This window comes from Oryctolagus cuniculus, chromosome 11 (genome assembly GCF_051225735.1).
Source record: "Oryctolagus cuniculus isolate XC-2025 breed Fujian yellow rabbit chromosome 11, ASM5122573v1, whole genome shotgun sequence".
In the NCBI taxonomy this organism is placed as follows: Eukaryota; Metazoa; Chordata; class Mammalia; order Lagomorpha; family Leporidae; genus Oryctolagus; species Oryctolagus cuniculus.
This window is the reverse complement of record NC_142877.1, coordinates 15,737,549-15,762,545: the sequence shown is the minus strand read 5'-3', so window position 1 is coordinate 15,762,545 and position 24,997 is coordinate 15,737,549. Positions and strand designations below refer to the sequence as shown.

The 24,997-nt window shown below is 52.2% G+C and overlaps 1 protein-coding gene across 3 annotated transcripts in view; it reads right to left on the bottom strand.

Annotated features, from left to right (window-relative positions):
• Positions 1-6,445, bottom strand: part of PTPRT (protein tyrosine phosphatase receptor type T) — a 1,117,000-nt gene extending 1,110,555 nt beyond the window's left edge. For all 3 annotated transcript variants that reach the window (XM_070051826.2, XM_051846098.3, XM_051846094.3), the window contains exon 1: positions 6,178-6,445. In XM_070051826.2, the coding sequence (XP_069907927.2) occupies positions 6,178-6,265 (88 nt within the window). In that variant the 5' untranslated portion in view covers positions 6,266-6,445. The remainder of the gene's footprint in view (positions 1-6,177) is intronic.
• Between the last annotated feature and the right edge of the window lie 18,552 nt (positions 6,446-24,997).

The window sequence follows — 24,997 nt, the reverse complement described above, 5'->3', positions numbered from 1 at the left end:
GATGAAAAAAGGCTTGCAAGTGGCCTAAACAGGCTCACTAACCAAACGGTGATCATTCGAGCAGCCACTAACAACAAAATCATAACTACAGCCAATTCGAGGAAGTCAAGACTCTCCAAGGCTTCCAGGCCACAGTGAGATCCAGCATGCAGCATTCTTCAGAAAAGCCCTGCCTGTTGATGCGGCTCCACTCCTTCACACTCAGTGACAGAGACCAAGGGCACGAACCTCCCAGCATGGATACGCAATCTGGTACCCGCCTGGGCTTGAGGGGTACCAAGAGACATGGGTCTGTGGTCTCATGGCTGGTTTCAGAGCCACTCGGATGTCAGAGGAGCAAGGACAAGGACAAGCCAAGGGCAGTCTGAGAAGACGCCAACTTTCTGGGAAGCAGGAGCCAGGGAAGCTGCTCGGGGCCACACGAGTGGATGAGGATCCCACCCAGGGATGAGGATGGGCGCGAGGATGACACAAAGTGCGGGGCTTGTAGATGTCTCTTGAAGAGCAGCACGTGGGCTGTCAGGGTGAGAGTCTCCCTGGGTACGGATGGGAGGGCCATACAAAGCCAGAGACCCAGGCAGCGCGGGGCAGTTCTGTTGCTCTCGGCAGAAAATCAAGGGACCCAAAACTGCTGCACCTGCTCCTGGCCCAGGGATCTGCTTCTCTTCCATCCAAATTTCTACAACCTTGGCTTAGTGAAAAAGAAAGAAATGAATGGTCTCATCCTCCCCACCCCTGCACTCCCACCAAACCCACTCTACCAAAACACTACAAGCACAAAACACTCAAATCTTCCATTTCAATAGACATCACCAAATTAGCCCTAAAAAAAAAAAAAAAGAAGAAAAAACTCTTTCAATTTTCAACACTCAATGAACAAAGCTATCTAATTGCTCAGATCCTTGTCAAAACCTGATAGTCCTAAACTTTTAATTTTTTTGATGAAGAAGAGGAAAATACTTGTTCATAGATTTAATACACAGCATCAAGTGTCTCAAATGGAGAGGAGGCATTAGTGTCTCACAAACAACTAATCCAATAAACAAGTTTGAAAACTGGCAGGAGACAAGTAATGTCATTTGCCGAGAACCAGTTTTGCACCAGGGACTGAGCTGGACAAGTCACAGAAATTCTCTCCAGCCCTTCCAGCAGCAAGGCACAAGTTTTTCCACTTGATGGATGCAGAAATAAAGGTTCACAACAGAGAGGCAGGTCCCGTCACAAGTGCACTGGGGAGCTGCAATCTACTCTTTAAGGTTATACACAGTCTCACTGTCAAACAAACATGTTAACATCTTTACAACTGTATCCACCATGAGCACACAATTCCATAATTTTCAGTGAATTTAGTTACACCACCATCACCATCTTCCAGTTTGCAAGTCTTCCCATCATCCCAACATGTTCTGAAGCCTGCTTTCTATTAACCGCTGCTCCCACGCCCAACCCTAGCAGGCTGTTTCTGTCTAGGCTATCTGTCCTCTTCTGGATCCTACATGTGATATGTAGCCCTTTGTATCTGGGTTCTCTCAGCATGTTTTTGAGGCTCATTCATGCTGCAGCACGGATCAGCAGCTCACTTCTTTTTACTACGAGCAGTATCTCATAGGGCGGAGTCACCAGTTGATGGACACTTGGATTGTTTTCATGTCTGGCTGTGATGAATCATGCTGCTACAAACATTTACATCTGTGTCTCTCTGTGAGCCTGTGTTTTCATTTCTTTTGGGTAGACTCCTAGCTGCGGTGGAACTGCCAGATCCCATGGCAAGTGTATGTCTAACTTTGCCAGGAACTGCCAAACTGATTACCAAAATGGCTTCAACATCTTCCCATACCTCCCCCATCCAATAAAAATGTAGGCTAAATATTCAAGAAATGTGAAATCCTTTGCATCTATTCCACTTAGCAGATGTGGATGTGGCAAGCATCCTCCGGCAGCCTCACTCCAGCGTGAAAAAAATGCAGTCTGCAACGATGCTGACATTTGGGGATACAACAGGTGCTGGTGATCACCATTTCTCACTGGCCCCTCGTACTTCCACCGCTCTGCCTTACTGACACGTTAATCCCCACTTTTCAGGCTTGACTTCTGGCAGGTCTCTTGGGGTCTCTGTCTGGAATGCACCCTGCGTCCCTGTATTTCCTTTTTGGTTCCTGTGACTCTTACCAATCGGTAACAAAGAAATGAAAGTATTCCTCCCTTTCACAGGCAAATAAAAGTGTTTAGCAGGACCACATCCAACGTTGAATCCCATGACCCCAACACCTGGACACAAGACCCTGACCACTGCAGTCTCTTTGGCTGCATCTGATTGTTGATGACTCATCTAAATATCTGTGCCTTTCTTTCTCTACAAACCAACAACCTGAGTGCGTTTTATAAGATTTCTTATAGCTACATAAGGTTGGCTCCTAGGCCCAGTTCTGTAATGTGTTTGCAAATGCTATTACACTTGTCAGACACGGTTTGTTTTCAATAATCTCATCGCTTTTTTATTTATTTATTGGAATGCCGTGGCCCTGTGTTTTCTTATCGCCTGCTTGTTTATGGAGTGAAAAGCATCTTTCCTTCCCCTGCCTGAGTGCCGTCTACTTAATTTCTAGGTTGGGTAGGAGCTGGGAATGGAGCAGGGGTCAGGACCTGCAGGCAAGGATGACCGTGAGGCAGGGGCGTGGCAGGCACCAGAAGACAACAGACCCAAAAACTTCCTTGTTGCAACACAGTCACATGTGGGTTTTTTTAATCAGCTGTAATTCAAAAGATAAAATGTGCTGACCTGTTAGAAACGTTCATCTAATATCTCTATGTGAAAGTAGCTGCAGAGTCAAGCCCCCCAAAAACAAACAAAAAAAAGGCTAAAAATCACCCCCAAACCTAAGCCAGCTCACTCACAACTCACAGCTTACTATCGGTGACCTCCCTCTGGCCTCTGTATGGACACTGAGGCAAAGGCACGTAACAGACAAGGCTCACCTCCTGGACAAAGCGCCTACTCTGTCCCAGGCAACCCTCTACTCTCTCTGCATATGCCACTTCATTTAGTCTTCACAAAAACCCAGTGAGGCAGCTATAATTATCCTCACTTTACAGACGAGAGGCTGGGGATCCAGGAAGATAAATGACTTGCCCAAGCTGGCACAGCTACGAAGAGGCAGAGGCGGGATTCAAACTAAGGACTTCAGATGCCAAAGCTCAGACTGTTTTTCTCTAAACCAGGCTGCCTTGTCAGTTAAATTCCTCTATCCCCCATCATGGTTGCCACGAGACTCTAACCATCTCTTCATCATCATCAATAAATATTTATCAAGGACCATGCCTACTCTGCTTTCTCTTGTTTCCACAGCAACACACTGTCAGAGTCACGGGAGGATCCCGTGCTTAAAAGAATGACGCTGTGATGTCCTCTGATCATGGCTCTGAAAGGTGACAGTTACACTACTACAGAGGACATTGTGTCAGCTGGCAGCCTGGTGCGTGCAAGAGCTGCGCTAAGAACCAGCAAGGAGCAATTAAGAAACAGAGAAGGACCATGGGTTGTAACCCAAGAAGATGGGCTGTGCCTGCTACGTGTTCCCAATTGTTGTGGGAACAGAATCCAAGCCGGGTTTGCACATTAATTGTTCTTCTATTAGGAGACAAATCAAGCACTCCAGGACAGAAAGCAAGATTCCACTGCGCTGTTAACTGCTCCCCAGAGGTATCTGGCAGTGACTATGACTAGGCTGCCAACAATCGCAATTTCAAGTCAGTCCCCTGGAAGATGTATGTTCACTCTCAACATACAGATTCTAAATACTAAAACCCACTAGTAAATGCACTAACTGACCCCCTATTTGCTTACCTGTCTCCTTCCTCCCCAACCCCAAATCGTGTTTCCCCATACTGCTAACGGGCTATTTTTAGATGTTATTTTTACTATCGACCCTTACAAAACTCGTCATGGCTCATGACACACACATTAGAGGAGGAGGAAATTTACTTTTGATGACAAACTTCCACCCCTGACTTCTGGACACTGTGGCCAATATGTTACAACAATACATGTAATCCCCAACTATGTGCCGGATGAAAGCTTACAAATTGAAACTGCTTTCAAAACTGGGAATTTTCAGATCAAAAGAACATGGAAAACACACCGCTGAGCTTCAAAATGTAACATTTACCCAAACTTGCCAAAAGTTTTTAAAAGGATACCTGAAAGCTATCTTTATATCTATGCTGCATTTGGATCTCAATGATTTCAGAATTTAGAAGTAGAGTGAGAAGGTAAACCCATTTTTAAAAGTGACCATTTGCAGCATTCCTGCATTTACAAATGCAGATGTTCATGGAGAAACCAAGAAAAATCGAATTTAAATGGTCTAGTTAGCATTAAGCCAGAAAGGAGAGGACAAATATATACAGAAAATCCCTATTTCTACAAATATGAGAGGCTTAGCATGCATCAAATCTCCAACACAAGATAATCTCACTCCTTTAAGGAGCCACGAGAACGAACGCAGCCACTTGCTAAATATATGCTACAGAAGGTTTGCAAAAGCCAGCGCGGCTCAGGTAGAACAGAAAGAAACATAGGGTGTCTTAACAGCGGATTTCTTCCCAAACTGTTCTCTAGCATTGCTTTTCTTTCCCGTGAGTGCCCAAGAGCAAACAAAGAAAAGGTGCTTGCTCCTCACACTTCTCTAAATGTTTTAACAAAAGGCTGCTGAATAAACACATTACTCATTTAAAAATTGAAAAGAAGTTCTATGCCTGAGATGAAAGCAACCAGATTTGCATTTGAACAGTTGTGGGCGAGCGCCACCTGGCGGGAGCATCCGGAACGAGCTCGCGTTCAGCACTGGACAGCTGCCCGAGCAGCTACGGGTTCACCCAAGAACCACTCGAGGTCCGCGGGCGGGGAAGATTTTTTTTTTTTTTTTCTTGTTTTCTGCCGCGGGACCGACAATACTATTAGCGCCTGCTCTGCCGGCCAGGCCTTGGAGGTTGGTAAGATCTGAGTGATTCACGACGCCCGGGTTCCCAGATCGGCCGAGAGCACCGTCCCTCCAAAAACGAGGACATTAAGAGCTGTATACGGAACACGGCCGCGGCGTCCCAGTCCCACCCCCGCCCCAGCCACAGGCACAGGCTCTGGAGGGCCCAGCTCCAGGCTCCGCAAGGGCAGGCCAGCGCGTCTCCAAAGGAGCGCCCCTCCCTGCCGGCCGCCTCCTTTCCGCGGGAAGACGCAGGGGCCCGGTGCTGCTTAGGAACGCACAGAGAACCCTCGCCCAAGTCCCACTGGCTCAGCTCCGCATGGCCACGGCAGCGCCCGGCGGGGCCAAGAAACTTCAAGGTGAGGCTGAACTTGAAAGTGTCCCTGGGCCATCTCCAGCCTCCTCTCAGTGGGCAGAGGGCCGGGGATGTGGAAGAGCCCCCGACACACACACACTCCGAGCGGCGGAGGCAGCGGGCCCACACACGCGCCGAGTTACAGCTAGGAGAGCCCAGGTTGAACCCTGACACCCGAGGGACCCGCCTCTGCCCACCTCCCGCCTGTGGCCAGACCCAGACACGAGTCCCCCAAACTTTTCAGGAGCAGACCGGCCTGCGGGTCCGAGCCGCTCCACGGGCGCCCGTTCTCTCCGGGTAACAAACCAGGGGCTGGGCGGTGGCGCAGCTGTCCCGGTCACCAACGCAGACCCTCCCCCCCGGGCACCTTCAGCGGGGAGCTTAGGGGCCACGGCGCGTTGGCAGCAAGTCCAAGGCTTCCCACGTCTCTGAGGAGAAAAAGCCAAGCCAGGCCACGGCGCCCGCAGCTTCGGCCTGCCCGAGCCCCGCGCTCCCCGCCGGAAGCGCGCGGCCCAAGGCGCTGCCGGGGACCCGCCGCTCCTCGTCTCGCCGCCCGATTCCGACAAGTGGGAGGCAGCGCGTGGAAATATTCCCAACAGCCGCGCAAAGTTACTCCAGCCCGGGGGGCCGGCGGGAAAGTAAAGCGGAGAACTTCCCGAGCCGCGGGCTGCCGAGGGACATCGGCGGCCGGGCGCGCTGGGCACGGCTGCCCGCTCCTGGGGGCCAGCGGCCGGGCTCGGGCCACCGCCGGGACCCCTCGGCCCGCGAGCCGGCACAACTTTCTCCTCAGCGGGTCCCGCGCAAATCCGGGAGCTCCGGGGAGCCCGCGGCGGGCGCACTCACCTGCGGCGCTCTGCGCCCGGGCCCCGGGCAGAGGCGGCAGCTGCAGCCGCAGAAGCAAGCTGAGGGCGAGCGCGATGAGGCTCGCCATCCGGGCGGCGGGCGACTCAGTCCCTTCCCGCGGGGGCCCGGGCCGGGACTGGGACGGGTGCGGGGCGGCCCCGCATCGCCGGCGCGGCCGCGGGCTGTGCGCGCTGCTGGGCGCCCCGGCTGGCTCGGTTCGGTCTCCGGGAGCCGGCGCCGCTGCGCTCCGAGCCGAGGCGCGGCGCGAACTGAGGCAGGAGGCTGGGCGGGGGCGGGACGCGGGGGGCGGGGGGGGGCGGTGTCCCCCGAGTCCTAACGCCGCCGCCGCCGCCGCCGCCCGGCCGCTCCGCCTTGGCCGCGTACACACCCCTGCGCGTACGCCCGCCCCTGGCACACGCGGGTCCCGCCGCGCACCCTCTCCGGGGCTGGCCGGCTCGGAGCCGCTCGCACACTCACGCGCGTACCCACATCGCCCTCGCACCCGCACAAGCCATGGGGTCCTCGCTTCTTCGCCCCGCACGGCGCCACGCAGCCAAGCATCGTCTGCCCTGCGGGGGCGCAGGTACGGGGGCGATCGGGAGAAGGAAGACTGGGAGCTACGTTTGAATTCCGGGTAGGGGAACAGGTGGATGGGGGCAGAGGGGAGATGGGGCAGCTTTCTAGCTTGGGTGGGGGACAGGTGAACCGGCGGGGGGGTGGGGTGGCGAGCAGCTCTCTCCGCTCTGAAGGGCCCAGTGGATTGCGGGGGCGGGGGGCAGGCGGCTGCTGGTGAGGGTCCTGGACACACCCGGAGATGAAAATCTAAGAGCGTACATACATGTGTTTGCGTGCACACACACAGTGCTGGGCGCATCTCTGACTACGCCGCAACCTCTTGCCTCCCATCGCCATCAGCCACCCTACCTGCCACCCGCAGTCACCCCCATCTCGCCCTCATCCCTACCCCCACGCAGGAGGCGATGCAGACCGGGCAGGAGGCACCCCCTCCTGCTCTGGACTCTCGCGTCCTCCCTTTCTCGGGAGACAGAACCGTGTAGGTTTTTCCCTTTTCTTCTCGGTCTGAACAAAGACCTGGTTGGGGCTGAAAGCCGCAGATGAGAGTCAGAGCTGTCCCTCACTGCTGTGCTGGGAGCAGGGAGCCCATGGGGAAGACAATGCCACGAGGCTTTGGCTGGCGGGGGGCTGGGGTGTAGACACCTGGAGTGGGGACACTGGGACATGCTCAGGGGACATCAGCACAGCCTCCCTTCCGGGCAGGGGCTCCAGGGATCGGATCGGACAGCCTGTCGGAGAGTAGAGGGAAAGTCAGCTGGCCAAGCTCTGGACTGGAGATACTGGGGCTGAGAAACACACAAGGCCTCTCTCCAACCCCAAGGCCTTGAATACAGGCCCAGTTGCTCTGCACATCCCACCCCTGTATTCCCAGGCACGTTATTCCACTCCACCCTGGGCTCCCCACCACCACCACCTTGAAAAAGGTGTAGCCCCTGCACCAGGTGCTGGCCTAAGCCCTGGGTCCCAAGGAGCTACCAAGGAGGTTGTTCAGAGCCCTGCCTGGAAATCGTGGGATGCCACAGGTCCTGGGTGGGGGAGGGGCAGGGGAGAAGCCTGGGAGGCGAACCTTTAACTAACAGCTTGGATCCTCCTGATAGTTAAGCGAGCCTTTGCAACGCCTTTCCCCTCCTGCTCTCTGCACTGTCTCTGGAGACATGGCAATGAACAGCCCTCCAGGACCCTTGGGAAAGCAAGCACCTTCTGGCTCAGAGCTGCCTGCCAGCTGTGTGCTCCAGCACACTCTCACTCAAGCCCTCTCGGGCCAATGAGCTGTTAGGGAGCCCCCATGGAAGGGACTTGACCCAAGCCTGGGACCTGGAACTCCCTCAACTCATGGCTGATCCAGCAGCCAGCCTGGGCAGGGAAGAGGTTTCTAAGCCACTGAGGAGCTTGGTGTCACACTTGTAACTTGTCTCGGATCCCTTGGGCCCCTGACAATTTCCTCCGTCTTCCTGCTTGCTGGAGAAGCATAAAATAGCAGCTCTCAGCTCTCCAGAGCACGTGCTCTCTCGCACCCTCCCACACTCACTCACGCTCCGGGGATGGTGTATGTATCATTGCAGGCAGAGCTCCCAGGTCTGAATGGGTTCATGGGACCCCAGGGTTGGGAGAAACCCATTCCAGGGATAAGCCAGCTGACAAAGCAGGACCTGAACCCACACCAGGCCTTCCCTACCCGGGTGTGTGATCCTGCACCACGACCCTGCATGCTCTCTGAGCAACCCACCCCACTGGAATCTGTCCCCTTGAAGCTTCTGCACCTGCCTCTGCCTGTTTCTGGAAGGCTCCATCCCACATCCTATATCCCTAGGGCTTCTCTCTGCAGCTTTGGCCAGCAGGCTCTTCCTGACCAAAGCCCCCTGGATTGGTTGCTGCGGGATATTCTTCACATGGTGGGGGTGTTGTCTCCTCTTTGGTCTGTTCTACGGAACTACATTCCGGAAGGGCACCTGTGTGCTTCACATAGGACCGCGCGGGGTTGGAGAGAGAATGCAGGCACAAAGCCAGAGATGCCCTCCGCACTGGCTGGGGGGTGGGGGGCTTCACGGAGAACGACAGCACATCTCCCACTCCCCAGCACTGGGAGCCTGGGTGCTGATTACAAAGGAGGAGCCACTCTCCTGTCTGCTCCCATCAGCCTGCAAGGCTGCCACATGACTCCGCGTGGGTGCTTGGCTCAGGGCAAGGGAACCCAGGCCTGGGGAGAGCTCGTGGCATGTGGGAGGAGTGGCATGGCCCTGCGTCCTCTGGCACCTCTGCTCAACCAGCAGGCCTCCTAGGGCCACTGTGCCTTTAACTTTGGGGGCCCTTTGGAGAGGCCTCTTGGGGCCTGTTTCCCAGTCTGCATGGGGGCTTCCCTTTCATCTCTGGTGGGAACAAGTCTGCAGTGGTTGTTTGATGCAGAGCTCTTCATCCAAGTGCAGTTTCCGGGGAAGCCTGAAACGTGGGGCATCCTTTCAGCATGTGCAGGGGCCATGTGCAGGTTCTGTGGGTTTGTGGCCAGAGCAAATGTGGTCTTGGCCCTCACAATGGTCACAGGCTGGACAGAGGATATAAAGGCATCCAGAGCTGGCCTCACTGTCCACCCACCCCCAGGGCAGAAGCAGAGTTCCAGGGGGACTCTTTGGGCCCAGGTCCCTCACTTCTCTGTGGGCAAAGGCTGATGAAGCAGCTGTTGTTTTGTGCCCACCTTATACATGGGCAAACTGAGGCTCCAGTGGGGCAAAGACTTGTGTGAGGAGGAAGGAAGGGCACTTCATGTGCAGAAGGGAGGTGGTTCCACCGCTGTGGCCCAGGTGGCCACTGGCCAGGTCAGTTTACAGCTTAGAACCTTCAGGGCCCCAATCTCTCAGACACCATGTTTACCCCACTCAGCTCCCACATCCAGAGCAGGTCCCTGATCACAGAGAGTTGTCGGCACTGCTCTATAACAGAGGTCAGTGGACGCCCACCAAATCCAGCCCCTGCCTGTGATTAAAAAGCTCAGCTGTGCCACAGCCATGCTTGTTTGTGTACTGCCCCTTGCTGCTTCTTGCAGAATCTCCCATTCAACAGCACTTCTCTGAGAGCATAGAGCCACAGGCTACAGCCCATGGGCCTAATCCACCCTTCCCCCCTGCCTATCTTTATAAATAAAGCTTTATTGGAGCACAAACCCATTGATTCACTTCCATATTGCCTGAGTTCTGCTCTCTGACCTAGGGCAGCAGAGTTGAGTCCTCCAGCCCACAGTGCTGAAAATTTTACAGTAAGTTTTCCCGCCCCTTCTCTGCAGACAATCTCCCAGTGCCCTGTGGCCATCACTGATCTAAAACTGGTTCTCAAAGTGTGGTCCCTACACCTGCAGCATCAGCATTACCTGGGAACACATTAGAAAGTCAAGTTCGCAGACCCCAAATGTGCCAAATGAAATGTTGGGGGCTGGGGCCCAGGAATCTGTCAGCCAGCTCTGCCAGTGATGATGAGACACGCTCAAGTTGAAAACCATGGCTGTGCAGCACCCATTAGGGGATGCCAATGCATGTGTGGCACAGTCTGAGGGCCAAGGGGCTCCCGTGGGGAACAAGAGTTTGAGAAGCCATCAGGAGGTTAATAGGCCATCTGCCACCTGGTCCCCTCTGCACAGAGGCCTATGGCAGCCATGGCACCGAGCCCGTGCCAGCCCAGAGAGCCCCTCGCACCAGTCACTTGTGTGGATGCCCAGGCCCCGCAACCGTGTGCCCCACCCTCCCACGGAGTTGTCAGCACATTTGGAGCCGTCTCCACGCATAAATTCCTGGACCAGCTGTCTCTTCTAATCTGGTTGCAAGATGAAACCATTAATAGATGTCAGACACATTGGCAATGATCTCTTCATTAATAATTTCCTTTCTGGGGGAAAAAATTAGTAACAAGCAACCATCAATAATTCAGAAATACAAGTTAACCTTTCTATTAGCACAGTGGCTGTGCTCACACCACAGACCCCTTCAGAGCCAGGAGTTCTGGCTTGCATAATGTTTTGACAACAGGAATATTAATATGCATTCATGCTGTCTGTCAAGACATGCAAACATAAATAACCCAAATGCAACTTAGACATCCTAAGTATGTTTCAAGTTTAACCCCGTGATCCCACCAGTTTGCTTGTCTATAAAAGCATGTGCTATCCAGTAAGATTCTCTCTCCCAAAGCCAGCCTTTATGAAGGAATCCGTTGTCAGTTTGGGGCCTTGGCAGTTGTATTTTGCTTACCCCCAGTTCACACTCCCGCTCTCTGGTTTCCTCCCTTCAGTGCTCTTTGGGGACAGAGAAAGTTCGTGGGCACACTTCCAAGAGGCCTTCGTGTGCATGTTGGCCGTGCTGCAGGTACGCAGCCTCCGTTCCTATGTCCTTCCTGTTCCTCTAAGCCATGTTCCAATTGGAGAACGCCCCTCTTCCAGGGAGGCCTTGCACCTGCTCATTCTTCACACCTCCATTTACCACCCAAGTGACCACACGCTGGTCCCTTTCTCTCTCCAAATCTGTTTCCCCATCTGTGAAATTGGGGCAATTATTCCCACCTCACCGAGCTGATGGGAGAATTAAGGGAGTTAATGGATGTGAACACGCTTAGAGTTGGGCTTGGCCCACTCAGAAGATCATTTCCTCTCTTTGTTTTCTGCTTGCAAGTCTTAGATTCACCACACCACCCAACCTTGACCACTGGCCAACTGTCAGACACACCTGGCCAACAGCACAGCATGGAGAGCCAGCTGCCACCTTCGTGGGCCAAAACACCAGCATGCAGACCAGTGGATTGGCAAGTAGATCTCATTGTCTGGGATGCCTTGAATTTAATGCTTGGGCTGCATCTAGCCCAAGTGTGATCTGTCAAAGAGCCATTTCTTTTAATTAAAAAATACTAAGTGATATGTGGCAAGCACCCAGCATGGATCTGTGCACCTGCTTCACACAGCAACCTTATGCCAGGCAGTAGGAACGTCAAGTTAAAGGGACCCCATCCACACGGAGCCCACAATGGGAGGTCGCCTGAGTAAGAGGATGGAGTGTCAGGGTTTGAATGAGAGCCATCAAACGTAACTGAGACATGGCCCAGCCTTTACTTCTTCCTTCTATCAAAGAGCTTCTCTGATCAAACAGGAGAAAAGCCACCATTCTTTTTGTTAAAGATTTATTTATTTGAAAGGCAGATTCACAGAGAGGTGGGGGTGGGGGTCATCCATTTGCTGGTTCACTCCCCAGATGCCACAATGGCCAGAGCTGCCCCGATCCAGAGTCAGGAGCTCCTCCCCACGCCACCCAGTCCCCTACACCACTGGTCCCCAGGCCAGCGTCCTTGCAGCGACCTGGTGCTCACCAACTGGACACAGGCCTTTTCAGAACATGGGGGTCCTTTTCAGACTCTCAGCCCCGGGGCCAGCGCTGTGGTATAGCAGGTAAAGCCGCCTCCTGCAGTGCCAGCATCCTACATGGGCACAAGTTCAATTCCAGGCTGTTCCACTTCCGATCTGGCTCTCTGCTATGGCCTGGGAAAGCAGAAGATAGCCCAACTCCTTGGGCCCCTGACCTGCATGGGAGACCCAGAAGAAGCTCCTGGCTCCTGAGTGGCACAGCTCCAGCCATTGCAGCCAGTTAGAAAGTGAACCAGCGGATGGAAGACCTCTCTCTCTCTCTCTCTCTCTCTCTCTCTCTCCCTCTCCCTCTCTCTCTCTCTCTCTAACTCTCTAACTTTCAAATAAATAAATCTTAAAAAAAAAAAAAGTCTCTCAGCCCTTCGACTGGACCCTGACTCCACCTTCAGATTCCAGAAGGTTCCAGGCAGGGGCAGGCCCATAACCAAGATGAGAGGAGAACCCGTTGCGTCTCAACACCTCCTTGCAGCGACCTTCAGCTCCTCATTGACCCCAGTTCCATCCCGACAGAGGCCACAGCAGTTGTTAGAAGCTCCAGTCATTGCCCAAGCTCTCACTCAACCAGAGTCCTTCACGGATGCCCCCAGCATACACGACAGAGCCCTTAACACAGCCCACCCGTCCTACCCCTAATTCACCTTAGGCTCCCCTCCATGTGAAGTCTCCCCAGGTAGAGAAGAAAGGAAGGACTTTCCAGGTGACTGCAGCAGCTGCACAAATGCTCAGAGATCAGAAGGCACTGCATGCTCAAGCAGGTGCAGACATGGCACGAAAACTGAGGTCTTGGGGCAGTGGCTCCCTGTACTATGACTTCACCTCTCCACACCCTGCTCCCATGACCTCCCTCCGGACCTGCGCCTGTGTAGTTCTCTCTGGGATGCCAGACCCAAAATTCCTCATCTCTCCTTATCCTTCAGGGCGTGGCTTTGAGGTATCCATGGGTTGCACTGTAGGGGCCTAACATTTGTAGATCACCTTCTCCACAAGGAGAGAAGCCTCAGAGGGTGCCAGGATTGTGTCATATACCCTCACATCTCCAAAGCAGGCCCCATCCTTGCATACAGCAAACACTCAGTGTTAGTTAAGACTAAGGACACGTTTACCTGCCAGGGTCAAATACATTCAGGATGAGTTGTTCCCAAGCAAAAGGGAGAGTGCCCATTTATTGAGAGATCTATAGGGACACCAGCTCATCAAAAAGGAACCCCAGCAAAATTCCCAGGTAAGCAGGATGAGGTTTGCCATTGTGCCCTGATCTGAGGACCCACCAGGAGCGATTGTTATTAACTCGGCTTTTCCTCACCCCGGACTCCTAAATCCAAGACTTCAGGAAGAGCCTAGAAATCTGTCCTGTTCATCAGACTGTACCCCAGGGAGTCCTGTGAAAGGGCAGAACTGGGCACATCTGCCCAGGCCAACACAGCTGCCCTGGAGACCACCCTGTGGTCAGAGTGCTGGAGCAGCTGGCAGAGAGGAGCCATGAAGAGGAACCTGTCTGCCCACAGTGCTGGGCTGCCCCCCTACAGGGGCCCAAGTGCCACAGCAGAGGCCAAATTCCGAGAAAGAAACAGTACCAAGATATTTGCCATGGAAATGATGCAGAAAGCGTCCCTGTCTTAATCTTGGAAAACTTCCCTCAGACCTCAGCTTTACAGAGTGGCTCAATCAGAATCTTTGGTTCATGACCCTACTTTCATGTTTCCCTGCATGAGCTGATATGTGTTTGTTAGTTTGATGTATGTATTTGTTATTTTCACTGACTGTATTTTGGCAGGTTGTGGGGGGCAGCCCGGACTGGACTGAGTTACTGGAATTAAGACTTGTTCTGTGCATCTGCTCTCCCACAATGTGGCGCTGGGAGAGGAGAAAACAGCTTCTACACAGCTGCCTCCAGTTCAGCTAATAAACTGTAGGACTTGCTCCTGATTGGAGGAGAGCAGCGTGCTCGGCGTGTGGGCAGCCGAGTTAGGATTGGCGGAGGAGGACTATAAAGGAGGAGAGAGACGGCATGCACCAGGAACATCTAAGGGGAACACCTGTGCAGCCCCCGAGAGAGCCGGCCAGCGGTGTGCCGCTCCCCTGCGGAAGTGGGGAATGTGGCCAGGGGGAACTGCCCTTCCACGGAGGTGGAAGGGATAGTAGCCAACCCAGGAAGAACCAGCAGCAAACCCGGGGAAGGCCGAGCAGACGAAAGAACAGTGCAGGGCTTAGTGTCGTTCCTCCATGAAGAGGGGGAGCGACATAATGGTGCCGTGACTCGGATATGAAGCCTAGGCAGGGCTTAGTGTCGTTCCTCCACGAAGAGGGGGAGCGACATAATGGTGCCGTGACTCGGATATGAAGCCTAGGCAGGGTTTAGTGTCGTTCCTCCACGAAGAGGGGGAGCGACAGCAGGTGCCTATGGGTCTTCCACCCACCACAACTACTGAGCCCTTGAAGGTCAAAGAATGCTGCCCCCAACACTCCAGCCCTTGAGAGCTGTCAGGAGGGCTTGTATTGGGTGGGGGACTCCAGAGCTGACTGCCGCTATGGTGGTCCTCAAACCTGCTACTTACCACAGTCAGCTGGGAACCCACCCTCAGCCTATATGAGCAGGACCCAGGCAGCAGAATCTTTTAAATCTCTGGTTATCTCCATCAAGAACTATGGCCAGGGCTTTTCCTCTAGAATCCTTCCCACCGCGGGGCAGGGGGCGAGACCTGAATCATCCAAGGGCTCTGTCCCCTTTATAACCCAGGAGATGCCGATCCTGTGTGCCCAGGTCAGGTGTCCCTGCACATCAGGGACAGTGGTGAATCCAGTGTGCTGGCCTCGGGGCCAGGACATTTGTCCACACGAGTCCCTGGACAGCACTAGCACTAGAACCAGCAGGATGTGCGTTAATCAGTCACAGAGCAGAGCCGGGATCTCCGGAGGCCGCGGTGGAAGGGAATCTCAGGCACAGAGAGTGTGTGAGCAGCCGATGTGCTGTCAGGGACAGGGGAAGTGGGGAGCTTCTGCGCCTGACTCTGAGCCTGCTGAGGCCACGTCTACCTCTTGCCCATTTTGTGTCTCCAGGGCCTAGAACATGTGCAGGATGAACCCTGAGCCTGGGACACGTGCACCTGTTATGTCTCGGGCAATACACTTTCCTACTGGCAGCAGATGCCCTGCTCAAACAAGCTAGAGAGGACTCCAGTGGCTTGTTTAGCTGAGAGATTCCTGAGCACCTTCAGGTAAAGCTGGATCTAGGTACTTAAATGATGGCCTCTGGGCTTCCTCTCTCAGTATCTCAGCTGTGCTTCTTTCTGTGTGCAGACACTGGACAGTGACAGCTGTGTGAGCAGTTTCCACAGCATGGCACCCTCAGTACACGGGGTCATCTGCAGCACCTGCCAAACCCAATCCAAAACTGGAAACCAGAGAAGACACTCAGTGACTGCTTTCATTTCCCATTCTACTTCCTGAACCAGCCCATTCGGCCAAGGAGGGGGACGGGAGCTACTAATCGCCCAGCCTAGGCCGTTTGCCCCAGCTTGAGGGTCGTCGCTCTGACAGCCCCTTGAAGACCGAGTAGGGAGTAGGGTGTTTTCTCCCGGTGAAACACAAGCAGTACAGCAACATCTGCCTACCACATTTACTTATCCAAGTGCCCAACGCCTGTAGAGACCTCACCAGTTAGCTGGGTTCTGCCCTCCCCTGACCCTCATTCCAAGCCCCCTTGCCCATGCAGACCCAGGGATTTTTACACACCCTCCCTGCCCTCTGTACCAAAGGAGGCATTACCCTGGAGATGCTCACAGCACCAAGTTACTCCATTGCCAATCCCATGGGATAAATACCAGTTTCTTAAATTTCAGAAAATAGCACCTACCTAAGAAGTATTTTATCACACTGCACAGGAATATGTTTCACCCAAAATGGTAGCTGAGAACTTAGCCCCTGTGGGACCAGGTCACGATGGTGGGGGGGGGGTCCCCCAGACATGCTGACACTGTCGCTGGCATGACAGGCCATTCCCACATCAAGTAAAACATTGACAAATCATCATTTCTACAAGCTAAAATAATGCTAACAACTGAAGGCAGAATAGGAGTGGGTTTGTCAAAATGAACGTGAAGAATTGAGGGTACAAACTTGGAATGTGGAAAACATCATCTGGGAACCCAGACCATCCACCTCGTCTGGAGTGCGGAGTCTGGGTGCTGGTTTGAGGACAGATTGTGCCCTGAGCCCCGAGGGCCGTGTTGGGGAGAGGGCAGCACAATGCCCCTTCACCGAGAGCCCTGCACATTACTGTCTGCCAGTGGAGATCTTCGGGGTGGCGCCGAGGTTTAGCTTCTGCCTCTGGAGTCAATGTGAGGGTTTGTGCCACATGGTGCACACAGCTGAAGGCCATCAAGGCAGGATTTGCCCTGCATGGTCTCCTACCGCTCCCCAATCACAGGTGAGGCCACTGAGGCACAGGAAGCTTGGTGGTTGGGGCTTAGTGAGGATTTTAGCTTTGGTTTTCCTCTCAGCAGTTCCTGGACCTTCTCAAATCACTGTAATTGCATCTCCCAAATCGTAGGCTAAGAATATGGCAATCAACAGGCAACTTGAAGTCTCAAACCCCTTGCATTTTACAGGTATCTCAACAGGGTTCCGTTTACCCAGCTGCCGGATTCTCTGCAGTCGCTCCTGGGCTTGGGCCTCTCCCCAGGCAGGACACTGTACCGTTGTAGCTTGGGTTGCTTTTGTTTCTTTGTGGGTTAGCTTTCTGCACCTGCGAACAGCGCAGACCTTCTGCCCCCCAAAGCACCCAGGCTAACAAACGGTAACGCTTCCGTGGTGCCCAGCCCCTGCTGGAAATAATTCTTATTTCCCGTGAGACACACACTAAGGACCTCTGAATGTCTTAAACTTAAATACATGGAATTTCACAACCTCTTAATAATCAGATTTCTCCACTGATAGGATTCAAAACAAAATCAGCAATTGACAAGTGTTAAATATTTCCTTGCTGCTAATCATGCTCTCCCCAGCACCATTTTTTCCCTCCTCTAACTCTTCTAACATGAATTTATTTTCTATTTGAAAGCCAATCTCTCTGGTTATTAGATATTCTCCCTGCTGTCACTATCAGTAAATTATTAAACAGCTGACCAAGCTTTGTTAAAATGATTCTCTTATGAAGCCCGGTGATATATTCACCATGAATACTGAATGGCGCCGTGGTCTCTAAGGACAAGTGAATGATTCCTATTTACTACCTTTAGCAAAATGTGTGTGCAATTAGCAGCAAGTGCCGCCTTGGCTCACAATTCCTGGAGAGGCCTGTGGCCGATTTCCGTGGAGGGCTCCCCCACCTCACGACACTCCCACCTGGGAGAAGCAGGTGAAGCTTCTGGGCCATTCGCGAAGTAGCAAATAGACTTCGCCTCCCTCCCTCGTCTTGACACCCCAGGGTCCCCGCATGCCTGTGGGAACGCCTGCCTTGTTTAACGGAGCAGCTGGCTCTAAGTGGATTTCCACTCAAAGAAAATGAACCTGATGGGGACAGAAATCACCGGTGTCCCCTCTTCCTCGTGGGTAAGCTGGAGGTCACAATTGCTGCCTTGGGGATTCCAGGGTGGAAACAAAGCGCTGGGCACTCACGTGGCAGTAGTGGCTCTCAGGCCCTCAGCTGCTTTTTTTCCTACCATCTCCTGCACTGGACCAGCTTTTCTGGGTGGCAAAGACAGACACCCATCTCAAGTTGACCTCAGCCAAACAGAAGAGCTGTGAGCTTACCTCATCAAGCAGGAGTTAAACAGGCAAGGCCCAACCATAACCTGGAAATCAGAAATTGCTCTAAGTCTTTACAATGGAGACTAAATGTCGGCAGTCAGTTATGCGGATGACATAGGAGTTAGGAAGCCACCAAGGGGTGAAGTGGCAACCCAGACATAGCAGAGACCAAGAAGCCACTAGCAGTCCAAAGAGGGAGGGACAAAGGTGCTGGAGGCCGAGGACTGGGGCAGCTGATGCCAAGGAGGGCACTGCTTTACTGCTGGAGAAATGTCTCAAAGCAGACGCCCCCTGCTTTTCCCCTGCCCACGCGTGCAGTCAGTACCTGGGGAAATTCAGTCACCAGGGCTCACCCCTCTGAACGCGGAGCAGGGATTAGAGGTAAGGCACGGATCTGAAAGTAGACAGGCTCAGGGTCAGCCTTGGTCACCAGGACGCTGCCAGCCCCGTTCCCCCAGCACCTCACCACTTACCGCAGAACAGAGCGCAAGGCTGAGTGGACCCCAGCATGGACCCCAGCTCCATCTTCAAACAGACTGCGGCATTCTTCACTCCAATATGAATGACCCTGGTTGGTCCCAGGCTTCTCCCGTGAACCAGTGACGGTGGTTGGGCTGTGGAGCCTTGTGAGCTGCCTAACTTGAATCAGGTGCCCATTGTTGCGGCCAGCAGGGTTGAGTGTGAGAATCAGGTGGGGCGGGGGAGGAGAAAAGAAAAAACTGGTGTCCCCAGGTCAAGATAGGCTTATTCTCCCAGTGGACGGAATTGGAAAGTGAGGGAATGTGGTGGAATGAGAAGGCCATGCCAAGGTGGCCACTGGCAAGCAAGTGTCAGTTACTCAGGAATGGCTTTGAAACACACCTGGCAATAGAGTCTGCCTGGCAACAGGCTGTGATTGGTTGGGGCACAGACCGCCCCTTGACCAGATTGGCTGGTCTTGACTATATAAGATGTTATTCCAACTGTAATAATCGAGTCTGCCTCAAGCCTGCTTTCACCGGACTCCAGGGGTCTGTGTGGTGACTGCGCGCCTCTTGCCCCCACCATGCTGCTCCTCTCAGAAATGAATCCACTGCAACTTTGTTGAGAAATCTACGGCAACAAGGGAGTGTGCTGGTCATTAGCCCTGTGCACTGAATAGTTCCAATTCTCCTTCCAGAGATATGGGTGATGTTTCCCCATTCCCTTAGAAGTAACGACTTGACTTGCTTTAGCCAAGAATATGAGAAGAGACACCCGTTGCTCTGCTGGACGCTCTAAAGCAGGGAGCAGTAGGCCATTTCCTCCTTGCCTGCGCCACAGCAACTGGCAAAAGTTTCAGATGGTGGCATGGGGCAGTTTCTGGCTAGTCCCCAGGGAGCATGCGATGTGGGCCAATAAATAAACCTTTGTGTCTTAAGTCACTGCAATTTGGTGCTGATCCCTCAAAGCATAGTAACCTGGACTGTCCAGGCTAATTCTATAAAAAAAGGTACTTCAGGGGACAGCGCTGTGGCACAGTAGGCTAAGCCTCTGCCTGTGGCGCCTGCATCCCATAGGGGCGCTGGTCCGTCCTGGCTGCTCCTCTTGCAATCCAGCCCCCTGCCTATGGCCTGGGAAAGCAGTGAAAGATGAACCAACTGCGTGGGCCCCTACTCCAGCATGGGAGACCTGGAAGAAGCTCCTGGCTCCTAGCTTTGAATGGGCTCAATGCCAGCCATTGTGGCCATTTGGGGGTGAACCAGCGGATGGAAGACCTCTTTCTGTGTTTCTCCATCTCTCTGTCTATAACTCTGCTTCTCAAATAAATAAATAAAATCTTTTTTTTAAAAAAAAGGCACTCCAAGCAGTGATTCTCTTAAACTTTGACCAGAGCAGCTGGCCATCATAATATAGCTTGTCACTGCAGTCTTGAACAGCTAAAACTGTCAGTAGATGAGACAGAAATTGTGTATTACCTGTCATTGCTGGCATCATCAACCACGAAGTCACCCTTGTGTCCCTCACACTTGCCAATGTCTTTGCCCAGCCTCATCATGATGACTGTAATAAAAGCTGCCATTTGTTGAATCATTTACCAAATGCCACACACCATATAAAGCATCTCCTGGCATATTATTTTCACAAGTCTGTGGCAAGCCGTCTTGCCCCAATATTTCAGATGTGAAATCCAAGGCTCAGGATAGCAGTCTACTGTCCCCAAAGTCCCATAGATGCTGAAGCTGGAGTTCAGCTTGTCCTGCTCCCAGAGTGGTCCCATTGACTTCACCTGGCTTAGGGCTCAGCAGCAGGTGTTGGCTGAGTCAGGAAGAACCAGATGGTGACTTGAGCAAAGCAAGCCCACCACTGACTATGCTCCTACAGGAGTTGACTTATTGGGGTCCGTGCTGTGGCTCAGTGGGTTTAGCCATTTCCTGTGACACTAGCATCCCATATGGCACAGGCTCCAGTCCCAACTGCTCCACTTACGATCCAGTTCCCTGCTAATGCACCCAGGAAAGCAACGGAAGATGGCCCAGATTCTTGGGCCCCTGAACATGTGTGGGAGACCCAGATGAAGCTTCGAGCTTCAGCCTGGCCCAACCCTGGCCATTGCAGCCATTTGGGGAATGAACCAGCAGATGAAGAAGGCTTGCTCACTTGCTCTTTCTCTCTTTTTTTAAAAGGTTTGTTTGTTTGTTTATTTGAAAGTCAGAGTTACACAGAGAGAGGAGAAGTAGAGAGAGAGGTCTTCCATCTGATGGTTCACTCTCCAATTGGCTGCAACGGCTGGAGTTGTGCCGATCTGAAGCCAGGAGTCAGGAGCTTCCTCCGGATCTCCCACACGGGTGCAGGGTCCCAAGGACCTGGGTCATCTTCCACTGCTTTCCCAGGCCACAGCAGAGAGCTGGATCGGAAGAGGAGTAGCTGGGACTAGAACTGGCACCCACATGGGATGCCGGCACTTCAGGCAGGCCAGGGCGTTAACCCACTGTGCCACAGCGCCAGCCCCTCGCTCTTTCTCTTTGCCTCTCCCTCTCTCTCTGTTACCTCTGCCTTTCAAATACATAACTAAATCTTAAAAAAAAAAAAAAAAAAAAAAGGAGCTGACATACTGAAAAGTGGATGCCTGGCCATAGTGAAGAATCCGGCTGCCATCAGTCAATCCCATATTTTAATTAATGACCACGTTTTCCAGCAGGCTGTAACAGGAAGGAACGAGATAGGCTGTATCCATCCGTTAGAATGAGAGGAGGTTCCATGGAGATTGTGGAGTCAAAATCCGACCCTGTTCTTCTTCAGAGGCACTGGCCTGCGTCACACATATCCCTTCCTCCATGCCTGAATCTGCACAGCCTCAGGTGAGAGCACTTGCTATCTGTTGGAAAAATAGTCCAGTGTGCGGAAGCAGTTTTTTGATAAGGCAGTAATTACTGGAGTGATTTTAACAGGTACAAAGGCATTTTTAATAGTTTTAATTATTCAGAAGCCTGATTAATTATCTAGTCCATGGATCAGAGGCCAAAGGGGAATAAAACTCTATGAAAATGGTTACCATGACAGGGTGAAGGGAGAACTCAGCTGCCTTCAAACAGCAAGCTGCTCTCTGTGACATTCTAGTTAAATCTTTTGTGTCCTGCAGGGCTCATCCTACAGAGAGTGAACCACTGGGCTGGACACGAAGAGACCTGGGTCCCAGGGCTGGCTCCACCACTGAGCCACTGCATCCCTGGCTAATTCACTTTCCCTTACCAGGACTCTACATTAAAGGAGAGGGTGAGGATGTAGGGAATGCAGCAGTTGGTCTCAAGGCCTCTGGCAGGAGCTGATTCTCCATCATTCGTTGGAGCTCAGAGAATCCACTGAAATTCTTTCTCTGTGGACAATGAAAATCCGGGGAAAGTTTATGAACCTATTTGGGGTTAAGAAAATAGTTGAGCACCTGTGTAAGATGGGTCAGCCTGGGAGGGGGTGACATGACCTGTGTCAGGCAGATGAATGTGTTCCTGTAAGGATGGATGTCTGCTTTTGGGTAGAGAAAAAAAAAACAACCTCCCCTCATTGAGCATTTATTGAGCACCTCACCTATACATGCAGAAACACAGAGCATTTGCATCAAGGATCCCTTGCTCAGGCAGCCAGCCACTGGTGGGTCTATTTGGATGGTGGTGGCAGAATATTCTGGAAGCAGAGACATTGTCCATGTTGGTTGCCTTCGTGAGTTGTGCCCTCAGCCTGTGTGTGAAGTTTCTCTGAGACCCCTTGATGAGACCGTGTCAGAGGCCATGTGGGCTCAAGGGTTTCCTCAAGGAGTAACTCGCCTCACCTCCAACACAGCTCCGCTGGGTTTCATCCAGGTTCAAGGGGCAGGGATCCCAACACGAGAAAGTTCCCATAAGCATTGAGAGACCTGACAAAAGCTTCAAATGTCTTCTCTTGGAGGTTCCTCCAGCAACACACAGTGAGTGTCCCCTTGGCTGTCTCCTGGAGCATTGCACAGTGGTTAAGAGCATGAGCCCGGGAGCTAGATTACTGGTTTAAATCACAGCTCTGCCACTCTCTGGCTCTGTGGCCCTACACAAGTCCTGTAACCTCTCACTGACTCCTTTGCCATATATGTAAAAATTGTTATAAAAATTTAAATGAAGCATCGTACATGGACTTAATGTGTGTGCCCCTTCCCGAATTCATGTCAAAATTCCAATATGATGGTATTTGGAAACAAGACCTTTTTGCAGTAATTAGGCTGTGAGGACCTAGAGAACAGGGTTAATGTCCTTATAAGAGGCCAGACTGAGGCTGCACTGTGGTGTAGTAGGTAAAGCCACTGCCTGCAGTGCCAGCATCTCATATGTATGCCTGTTCAAGTCCTTTCTGCTCCACTTCCCATGCAATTCCCTGCTAATGTGCCTGGGAAAGCAGCAGAAGATGGTCTAAATACTTGGGCCCCAGCACCCATTTGGGAGACTCGAAAGAACCTCCTGGATCCTGGATCCTGGCTTTGGATCAGCCTGGCTCTGGCCATTGCAGCCATTTGGGGAGTGAACCAGTGGATGGACGATTCTCTTTCTCTTTCTCTTTCTTTCTCTAATTCTGATTTTCAAATAAATAAATAAATCTTTAAGGAGAAGAAGAACAGGAAGCCAAGGGTCAGATGTTTGGCACAGCAGTTAAAAGGGGACTTGAGATGACCACGTCCCATATCGAGTGCCTGCATTTGAGTCCCAGCTACTCTGCTTCTGAGTCCAGCTTCCTGCTAATGCACACACATTGAGTGATGTCTCAAATAGTTGGGTCCCTATTACTTATGTGGGCGAAACCCAGATTGAGTTTGGGGCTTCTGGCTTCAACCTAGCCCAGCCTGGCTGTTGTGGGTATTTGGGGAATGAAACCAGCAGATGGAAGATCTTTCTTTGCCTCTGTCTCTCTTTCAGATAAACAAGTTAAAAATAATTTTTAAAAGATTTGAGTCTTTAAAAAAGAAGAGGGAGAGGAAAGAGAAGCAGCAGCGAGTATCACGCAGAGCGGGTTAAACCACCACTTGGGATGCCGCCATCCCGTATCAGAGCACTGGTTCAAGTCCTGGCTACTCCACACTTCTGATCCAGCTTCATGCTAATGTCCCTGGAAGGCAGCACCTGATGCCCCAAGTGCTTGAGTCTCTGCCACCTACATGGGAGACCTGGATGGAGTTCCTGGCCCAGTGAGCCACTAGACAGAAGATCTCCACCACAGCCCCCAGCACATCTCTGTCATCCTGCCTTTCAAATGAATCTTGGAAAAGAAGGAGAGATAGGCGTGCTCACTAGCACTCTTTCTGCTCTACACCAAGGAGCCATCAGTCTGCAGCCTGGCAAAGTGCTCTCACCAGAACCTGACCCTGCCGGCGTTTGATCTCACACGCGTCCATTGCTTACAAGCCGCGCAGCCCATGGTAGTCTGGTGGTAAAGGAGCATGACCTGAATAAGCCTTGTCTGTGCACAGGACATGTGATAGAAATGATTGATAAATAATCGCTATCTTGCTTTGTGCAGTTTCTTCAATTCCCTAGCATTAAGACAGCCCATTTCTAAAATGGGATAGTAACCCTTATATATGTATTTGACCAATATTTACTGAGCTCCTTTTAAGTGCCCGTCACTGCTTTGGGAGCTGAAGATACTGCATTCAATAAAACAAGGTTCCTGTCCTTGTGGACTTTGCATTCTTGTGAGTGGAGGAAGTGGACAAGAAGACAACCAAATAAACATGACACTGAAAACACATAAGGCAGATTCATGTAGTACTGTGTGCTTTTTTAACATATGGTGGTCAGGAAAGGTCATGATGACATGAGCTGTGATCTGAATCAGCTGAGCAAGTGTTCTGGAGGCAGAAAGTAGAGTCCACTCATGGAGTATAGCAGGTGCAAAGGACCTGAGGTGGGACTATGCATTCAGATGCAGGGAATAGCTATGAGACCACTGTGGCTGGAGCAGAGCTGGCGAGAAGAAAGCAGTGGGTGGGACTGCAAGGGGAGATGCACGTCCTGGAGCCCAGAGTCTCACAGCCGGGGCAGGACACGGGGAGTGTACAAAGTGTGCTCGGGAGCCATCAGGGGGACTCGCGGGAAGAGTAACAAGGGCTGACACAGACACAAAGAACCATGACCCATAGCAGAATGTGGTGCACTGGGGACACACGAAGCACTCAACCAGTTAGGGAGTGAGGTTATTTCACACTTGAGAGTGCAAGAAAGCATCAAAGAGGAAACTGTTTGAACTGAGTAGATATGAAACAGGAAGAAGCCAGGAAGCCCAAGGAAAGCTGTGAGCCTAATGTTGATGTGATTCATTCATTCACTCGTTCATTCATGCACTCACCACTGTGCTGCACACTACACTAAGTGCTAAGAATACAGTGATGTATCCGGTTTTTCCACCCAGCACCTGTCTTCAGGGAGTTCACTATGCAGGATGTATGGAGTGGGTGAGACTGCTGTTAGTCCTTGTTAAGCCACCAAGATTCTGGCCTTTTGTGTTATTGCAGAATGACATCCTTTGGTGGTGGTCTCCACTACTGAATGAGGTGCTATTTGCATGTTAGCTTCTCCATTAAAGACAGGCAGATAATTGTCACGCAGACTGTGACACGATGACATTCTG